The 8908-nt window shown below is 61.0% G+C and overlaps 1 protein-coding gene across 1 annotated transcript in view; it reads left to right on the top strand.

The window, feature by feature from the left end:
• The window catches only part of PEAR1 (platelet endothelial aggregation receptor 1), a 9688-nt gene extending 3573 nt beyond the window's left edge, over positions 1-6115 (top strand). The window contains exons 6-19 of the mRNA XM_041464888.1: positions 9-563; positions 1169-1343; positions 1916-2036; positions 2114-2277; positions 2367-2469; positions 2546-2692; positions 2771-2899; positions 3537-3665; positions 3743-3958; positions 4048-4151; positions 4236-4347; positions 4493-4552; positions 5402-5590; positions 5801-6115. Of these exons, the coding sequence (XP_041320822.1) occupies positions 9-563; positions 1169-1343; positions 1916-2036; positions 2114-2277; positions 2367-2469; positions 2546-2692; positions 2771-2899; positions 3537-3665; positions 3743-3958; positions 4048-4151; positions 4236-4347; positions 4493-4552; positions 5402-5590; positions 5801-5952 (2356 nt within the window). The 3' untranslated portion in view covers positions 5953-6115. The remainder of the gene's footprint in view (positions 1-8; positions 564-1168; positions 1344-1915; positions 2037-2113; positions 2278-2366; positions 2470-2545; positions 2693-2770; positions 2900-3536; positions 3666-3742; positions 3959-4047; positions 4152-4235; positions 4348-4492; positions 4553-5401; positions 5591-5800) is intronic.
• Positions 6116-8908: the final 2793 nt, after the last annotated feature.

The following is an 8908-nucleotide window of genomic DNA, read 5'->3' on the forward strand; positions in this document are numbered from 1 at the left end:
GGAATGAGGGGCTGGGGGTTGGAAGGCCAAGGGGATGGGGGCAGGGGGAGGGGACACTTGGGGACAGGGCATTTTTGGGGTGGGGGTCCATGGTCTGGGAGCAGATGGAGATGGGGGTGCACAGGGAGGGGCATCAAGGGACAAGGGCACATGGATGGCAGGGGGATGTGGCACACGGGGACAAGGCCACCACAACCCACTGCTGCCAGGTCTCCATGCAGGCCAGGCACCCCCAGCTCCCCCCGTGTGGCATGCAATGAGCTGGATGGCCTCAGCTCGGGGCCAGGGGGGATCCCAGGGGCACCCCAGCTCTCGGTGGGGCTGTGTCACCTCCTGTGCCCCCCACGCAGGTGCCAGGAGAGGTGCCCAGTGGGGCGGTACGGGCAGGACTGCCGGGAGAGCTGTGACTGTGCCAACGGGGGCCAGTGCTTCCACGTGGACGGGGGCTGCCTGTGCCAGGCCGGCTTCCAGGGCAGCCGCTGCGAGGAGCGGCACTGCCTGCCCGGCCTCTACGGGCTGCACTGCGAGAGCCGCTGCCTCTGCCACCCCCAGCACAGCCTGAGGTACTGCGGCCAGCCCACCCTGGCATCCCCAGCCCACCCTGGCATTCCCAGCCCACCCTGGCATTCCCAGCCCATCCTGGCATCCCCAGCTCACCCTGGCATCCCCAGCTCACCCTGGCATTCCCAGCCCACCCTGGCATCCCCAGCCCATCCTGGCATTCCCATCCCATCCTGGCATCCTCATCCCACCCTGGCATCCCCAGCCCACCCTGGCATCCCCATCCCATCCTGGAACCCCAATCCCACCCTGACATCCCCCATCCCACCCCAGCATCCCCAGCACATTCTAAGCATCTGAATCCCACCTCAACATCCCCATCCCACCTCAACATCTCCATCCCATCCCAGCACCCCCATCCCACCTCACCGGCTCCTCCCACCCTCTTCCCTTTTCCCACCACCCTCACCTCCCTCTGCACCAACCTCCTCCTCCCCTCCTTCCTCCCCCCACGATGCCCCCACACCCAGGTGCTGGCTGCATGACCAGGAACCCTTTAATCCCCTCCTGGGGCAGGAGTTTTGTGCTCCCCCGTTTGCAAAGCCCCTCCCCAGCACCACCAGTGCCCTGTACTGGGAGCACTGGGGTTCTGAGCGTGCACCCCCAGCTGCCACCCGATGCTCGGGGAGTGCCTTTGCCTCCCGGGCTGGGCTGGGCTCTACTGCAATGAGAGTTGCCCCCCTGGCTACTTCGGGCCTGGGTGCCTGCAGAGCTGCCTCTGCCTCCACGGGGGGGTCTGTGATGGGACCACGGGCCACTGCCACTGCCCCCCCGGCTACACGGTGAGGGGCGTGGGGGACAGGGGGGTCTGGGTGGTGCTGGAGGGATCATGGGGCTCTGGATAGTTCTGGGGGCAATGGGGGTGTCTGGATGGTTTGGAGGGTGGGCAAGCATGGGGTCTGGGCATCCCTGGGGGAAATGGAGACTGGGCATCCATGGGGGAAACAGGGGGGTCTGGGCATCCCTGGGGGAAACGGAGACTGGGCATCCATGGGGGAAACAGGGGGGTCTGGGCATCCCTGGGGGAAATGGGGACTGGGCATCCCTGGGGGAAGCATGGGAATCTGGGCATCCCTGGAGAGATATGGGAGTCTGGGCATCCTCAGGGATGGCTTGGGGGTCTGGTTATCTCTGAGGCCAGTTTCAGGGTCTGGGCATCCTTTGGGGGCATCTTTCGGGGGCAATTTGGAGATCTGGGCAATGCTGGGGAGAGCTTGGGGTTCCCGTGGGAGAATGGGGATTTTGGGGTTGTCCACTTTCCCTACAGCACCAGGTTACCCCCAGACACGTGGGTGCTTTCCCCGGCCCTGGGCAGGGGTCCCATCTGTCCTGAATTCTTGGTCCCCACACCCAGGACGAGCACTGCTCCTCCCTGTGTCCCCCCAACACCTTTGGCATGAACTGCTCGGGGCGCTGCTCCTGCCAGCACGCCCTCGCCTGCTCCCAGCTCGACGGCTCCTGCTTCTGCAAGGAAGGTGGGTGCACACCGGGTCCTGGGGGGGTCCCTGTCCCTGTCCCCATCCCCACACTGTCCCCTCATCCCATCTCACAGGCTGGCACGGACCTGACTGCTCACTGCCGTGTCCTGCTGGTACTTGGGGTCCCGGCTGCAACCGGAGCTGTGACTGTGCCCATGGGGGGTCCTGCGACCCCCAGAGCGGGACCTGCCACTGCCCCCCGGGCTGGCAGGGCCCTCACTGCCTGCAGCCCTGCCCGGTGAGTCCTGCTGGCTGTGCTGGTGCTGCTGGCACCGGGCTTTGGTGCCAGCAGCCTGTGCTGACTCCCAGCCTGTCGCCGTGCTCCAGAACGGGACGTTTGGGGCAGGCTGTGGGGAGCGCTGCGTCTGCGCCCACGCCGACAGCTGTGACCCCGTGACAGGAGAGTGCCACTGCCTGCCCGGCTGGACAGGTAAAGGGGACACCAGGCTCTGGGGGGACCCCAGAGTGCCCTCAGCCATGAGATTCACCTCTCACCCTCCCTGCAGGGCGGCAGTGCAAGCAGGGCTGTCCCCAGGGATCCTGGGGCCGGGGTTGCCACATGTCCTGCTCCTGCCGCAACGGAGCCTCCTGCTCCCCGCAGGACGGATCCTGCACCTGCACCCCGGGCTACCGCGGCCCCAGCTGCCAGCGCCGTGAGTCAGCACCCCCCAAAAGTCCAGCTTGCTCCTGATCCTTCGGGATCAAGGCCGAGCTCGTTCCTCTGTCCCCAGCCTGTCCCGCTGGCCGCTACGGCAAACGCTGCTCCCTGAGCTGCTCCTGTGCCAACGGCTCCTCCTGCCACCCCAGCAATGGCTCCTGCCTCTGCAGCCCGGGCTGGCGCGGCCCCCGCTGCTCCCAGCGTGAGTGGGGGTCAGGGGGAGTGGGGAGCGAGGTGCCCTTGGTTCAGATGGGGGGAGCAAGAGAGAACTGCCCGTGGCCACCTGGGTGACTCCTACGTGGTTCTGGCCTGGGCAGTACAGAGCCATACAGACCCCTGTGGACCTCCATGGTCCTGGCCACCTTGTGGCTGGCTGGTCCCAGTATGGAGCTATTGGACCACCTTGTGGTCCCAGTATGAGGCTATTGGACTACCTTGTGGTCCCAGTATGGAGCTACTGGACCACCTTGTGGTCCCAGTATGGAGCTATTGGACTACCTTGTGGTCCCAGTATGAGGCTATTGGACCACTTTGTGACTGGCTGGTCCCAGTATGGAGCTGTTGGACCACCTTTTGCCTCACTGATCCCAGTATGGAGCTATTGGACCACCTTGTGGCTGGCTGGTCCCAGTATGGGACTATTGGACCCCCTTGTGGTCCCAGTATGAGGCTATTGGACCACTTTGTAGCTGGCTGGTCCCAATACAGGACTATTGGACCACCTTGTGCCTCATTGGTCCCAGTATGGGGCTACTGGAGCACCTTGTGGTCCCAGTATGGAGCTATTGGACCACCTTCTGGTCCCAGTATGGAGCTGTAGGGTACCGCTGTGTCCCCAGCCTGTGCCCCTGGGACCTTTGGGCTCCAGTGTGACCAGCTCTGCCACTGTCCCCACAACGCCACCTGTGACCCCACCAATGGGACGTGTCCCTGCGCCCCAGGCACGACTGGGCCCCGCTGTGAGGCTGGTGAGTGGGGGCAGGGCGGGGGGTCCCCAGGGTCCCTCCCCCACCCTAAGGACTGACACTCCTCCCCTCCCCACCAGGGAATCCTGACCTGCCCTACACCATCGAGCCAGCCCCCCCTGCAGCCTACAGCCCCCTGGGCATGGTGCTGAGCCTGGTGGCCCTGGTGGTGCTGCTGGTGGCTGTGGTGGCCACAACCCTGTGCTGGCACCGCTGGCAGAAGGACAAGGAGCGGCGGCACCTGGCCGTGGCCTACCGAGCAGGACAGACGGACACCTCAGACTACATGGTGCCAGGTCAGTGCAGCGTGGTGGGGGTGTGGCCCCAGCCCTGGTGGCCCTCTGGCACCAGGCTGTCACCTCAGGCACCGCTTGTGTCCCTCCAGATGTACCCCCGAGCCACCATGCCCACTACTACTCCAACCCCAGCTACCACACGCTGTCCCAGTGCCCGCTGCCAGCCCCCCAGGACAGAGCCAGCTCCCTCAAGGTATGGCAGGTTGTGGCACAGGGCAGCGTGGGCCACCACTGCCACCACTTTCGAGGCCAACCCGTCCCCTTTTTTGGGCTCCAGGTGCCTGGCACCCAGCTCTTCCCTGGCATGGAGAGACCCTACAGCCCCGAAGGCAATGCCACGCTGCCTCCTGACTGGAAACACCTCGGGGCATCAGCCCTGGGCACCAGGGGTAAGGAGGAGGTGGAGAGGCAGATCCAGAGTGGGGTGGGCACTTGAGTCCCCCCCTGCTCAGGATCCCCTGGGAAGGGGCTGGAGAACCTTCATGCTGGGGGGAAGATGAAGCAGAGGGGACCCCAAATCTGCCCTCTCAACAGGGAGGCAGCTGGACAGGAGCTACACCTACAGCCATGTCCTGAGGAAGGGTGACAGCAAAGGTAGGAGTGGGGTGGAGAAAGGGAAGAGACGGGGATGGGATGGGCAAGGGATAAACTGGGCCTGGGGCAGGTGTGGGAAAAGGTTTGGGGTTGGGTTGGGTTGGGATACAGATGGGATTGGGATTGGATGGGATGGGATGGGATAGGATGGAGATGGAGATGGCGATGGAGATGGAGATGGCGATGGGATGGGATGGGATGGGATGGGATGGGATGGGATGGGATGGGATGGGATATGGGAAAAGGTTTGGGGTTGGGTTGGGATAGGGATGGGATTGGGATTGGAATGGGATGGTTTGGGGATGGGCTGGAACAGGACTGGATTAGGATGGGGATGGGGATAGGGAAGGGACAGGGATGGGAAAAGGGTTGGATTAGGGATGGGGATAGGATTGGGATTGGGATGGGATGGGATGTGGAAGTCACAGAATTTGCTGGGTTGTGGAAGGGACAGGGATGGGTTGGAATGGGATTGGGATGGGATGGGATGGTTTGGAACAGGACTGGATGAGGATGGGGATGGGGAAGGGACAGGGATGGGAAAAGGGTTGGGAAAAGGGTTGGGTTAGGGATGGGGATGGGATTGGGATGGGATGGGATGGGATGGGATGGGATGGGATGGGGAAGTGACAGAATTTGCTGGGATTGGGAAAGGACAGGGATGGGTTGGGATGGGGAAGTGACGTGGTTGGGATAGTGAAGAGGCAGGGATGGGTTGGGAATGGGCTGGAACAGGACTGGATTAGGGTGGGGATGAGGAAGGGACAGGGATGGGGTAGGAAAGGGATGGGGCTGGGACTTGCCTGAGACACAGCTGTTCCTTCTCCCTGTGCTCCCTGCCACCCCCAGAGCACCCCTGGGAGGGGCTGAGGGCCAGCGCCAGCTCCCTGGCCAGCGAGAACCCCTACGCCACCATCAAGGAGCTGCCCCCTGCCATGGCCAAGGCCCACGAGGGCAGCTACATGGAGATGAAATCCCCTGTGCAGCGGGAGATGTCCTACGCCGAGATCGGGCTCCTTGAGGAGCCACCACAGGACGGTACGGCTGGGCATCCCCTGCCCTGGTGGCCCTGGTGGCCCTGGTGGCCCTGGTGGCCCTGGTCAGTGGGGTCACAACCCCAGTGCTGGGGAGTGCATAGCCCCAGGAAGGAGACAGCTTTGGTGACAGCCCTGGGGGGGACATCAGTGACGGGGCCTTCATGACCCTGGGGGAAACATGTCCCCTTGCAGCCTTCTCTTGTCCCCACAGAGAGTTGTCCTGAAGGGCTCGAAGGCCCCCCCAGCAGAGACCCCCCCAGCCACTACGACTCCCCCAAGAACAGCCACATCCCCAGTCACTACGACGTGCCACCTGCCCGCCACTACCCCCCGTCCCCACCGCTGCGCAGGAAGGACCGCTGAGGGACCTCAGGGACCACTGAGGGACCTCAAGGATCACTGAGGGACCTCAGGGACCACTGAGGGACCAGCCCCGAGGGGACACAGGGTCCCTGAGGGGGCTGGAGTACCCTGGGACTGTTGTTGCTGTCCCAGTGGGTGGTGAATAAAGGGTGTTTGGTGTGGATTTGGTGTTTGGTGTGGATTTGGTGTTTGGTGTTGGATGTTCAGCATGGCACTGTCTGTGCCAGGGAACCCTACGGCTTTGGCACCGTGGTGGAAGGGGGAGACTGGTGGGGTCCCCAGGCTCACTGTGGGGTCCCCCCAGCTCCTTGCTTGCTCCAGGGTGTGCAGGAGGTGGGAACACAAAAGCTTTTGGGTTCTACTCAAAGTATGGCAGTGCCCATTGAACAGGGAAAGGCTGATGGAGCCCACGGTGTGCCAGGAGTCAGGGTGGGCTCAGCTGTGGGCCTGCAGGAAGCCCAGGCAAGGGAGAAGCCCTGAAGTGCCCCAGGAGGAAGAAGTTTGGTCTGCAGAAAGGCTGGCAGAGCCCCCAGATCTCTGCTGATGGAGCCCACTGAGCCTTTTGGGGGGAGCAGGCGCTCCTGTGGGCTGGGCAGAGCGTGGGGAGATCTGCAGCTGAGCCAGAACAGAGCAGGGGCTTGTGTGGACACGGGCAGAGCCCAGCAGAAGCCGTGGTGCTCCTGGGAGGGTCCACGCTGCTCTGTGGAAACTCCATCAGATCCCACTGTGGCCACTGGGAAGGAGCAGCGATGCCATGGAAAGTTCTGGGCACCATGGGAGGGAGCAGGGGTCCCAGAAAGCCCAGCAAAGCCTGTCCCATACCCTGGGAAGGAGAACAATCCCAGCACAGCCCAGCTGGGCCTGCCAGGGACCAGCAGTGGAGCAGGGACCTGCATTGTCCCACACCCAACCCCAGGGTTCATCGGGAACTGGAGTGACAGGACAAGGAGGAAAGGCTTCAAGCTGAGAGAGAGCAGGGTTAGGTTAGAAATTCTTCCCCGTGAGGGTGGTGAAGCCCTGGCATGGGTTGCTTGAGTTGCCCGTGGCTGCCCCATCCCTGGAAATGTCCAAGGTCAGGTTGGACAGGGCTTGGAGCAACCTGGGCTAGCAGAAGAAGCCCCTGCCATGGCAGGGGGTGGAATGAGACGAGCTTTAAGGTCCCTTCCAACCCAAACCATCCCATGATTCCATGATTCTGTGACTCTGCCTTCGGAATGACTTTGGCCCTGGGGTTTGGAGCAGGTTTCTCTGCCAGAAGTGCAATAATGAGACACCAACAGGCTGGGGGAAATTCAGCTTGGCAAGCACACGCTGTGAGCAACAGGACTAGATGTGCTCCTGGAGAATGAAACCCGTGCTTCAGCAGGCTGTGAAGATGACACTGCAGAATGCACCAGAGTTAGAAACACTGTGATTAAAGGAATAAGGGATATGTGGAATATTAAACTTCACCAGTGGGGAATGCTGTGTCCACAACGCTGCTGCTGCTGCTTCCATGGAAGAAGCCTAAGCCAAGGTGAACAAAAGTGCTGAGCAAACCTTGGGATTGTTCTGGTAATGGGCTGGTTTGGTGGATGGAGTCCTGAACCATGAATTGTCCTGCTGTTGTAGCCCCTGGGGCTCCCAGGGTGGGGAAATGGCTGATGCAAACAGGAGTGATGTTGTCAGTGGGATTTATATTCGTAAGGACTGGCTTTGCTGCTGCTGCTCATTGTAGAATTCCTCATTCACTCTCTTCTATCTCATCTCTTCTATCTCATCTCTTCTATCTCATCTCTTCCTTCTGTTCACCAAGCTGGAAGAATTCCCGGGAAGATTTAAAGGCTCTGAGCCACGGGGGGGTGGTGTTGTCCCAGAACAGGTTCTTTCACCACAGGGCGAGGTATTTGATTTATTTACTGCTCTGTGCAGAGAGCAGGGCTGGGCAACCTGCCTGGAGACAGCAGAGTGGGACTGGGAGATGAAATGGGAGTGCCTCAAATATTCGGCACTGGGAAGGGCAGGAGGGGCTTCGCTGAGGCCGGCTCTGCATCTCTGCCCGAGGGAAAGGGAGAGTTTATGGGTGTGGTGGTGAAATCTCGGACCTGCCCGGCCACAGCTCAGGGACTTTAAAAGACTCCGTTCGGGGGAAAAGGGTGATCCCAGCAGCGGAGCACAGCCAGAGACAGCGAGCACACCACGGGATCCAAGGGTGGGCTCTTTTCTTTTCTTTTCTTTTCTTTTCTTTTCTTTTCTTTTCTTTTCTTTTCTTTTCTTTTCTTTTCTTTTCTTTTCTTTTCTTTTCTTTTCTCCTTTATTTTCCGTTCTTTCTTTCTTTTTCCTTCCTTCCTTCCTTCCTTCCTTCCTTCCTTCCTTCCTTCCTTCCTTCCTTCCTTCCTTCCTTCCTTCCTTCCTTCCTTCCTTCCTTCCTTCCTTCCTTCCTTCCTTCCTTCCTTCCTTCCTTCCTTCCTTCCTTTCCTCCTTACTTTAACAACGTTGTTTTCAAGTTTCACTCAATGCCAAATCCAAGCCAGTTCACTTGTTGCCAATAACTACTGTTCTATTTGCAAAGACCTCTGGATAACCATTATTATCCCTCTCATTACTGCGCAGAGATTGAAAACAACCTCCTCCCTTTTCCCCTGGATGGGAGTGGGCTGGCAGCCATGGGAGGGGGCTGCCCCAGTGCCAGCCCCACAGGGCACCCCAGGCAGCACCTGGGCCAGTGGGGCTGGGGCTGCACACGCAGCTGAGAGCTTCTGCCCCCCAGCTACGACTGAGAGATCATTTCCAGCACCTGGATATGCCACCTGCATGACAAAAGTGCCCGTGCCCCTCATCAGCCACCTGGTCTGCCTGCCCGTGCAGCTCAGTTTCCTCTGCCAGTGCTCAAGGGTGATGTGTGGGACCCATGCCCTGACCCTCGGGGGGCACAGTGATTCCTGGGGATTCCAGCTCTGCTGCCACCACCCCCCTC

Source organism: Pyrgilauda ruficollis, unplaced genomic scaffold, assembly GCF_017590135.1.
Source record: "Pyrgilauda ruficollis isolate IOZ18807 unplaced genomic scaffold, ASM1759013v1 scaffold185, whole genome shotgun sequence".
NCBI lineage: Eukaryota > Metazoa > Chordata > Aves > Passeriformes > Passeridae > Pyrgilauda > Pyrgilauda ruficollis.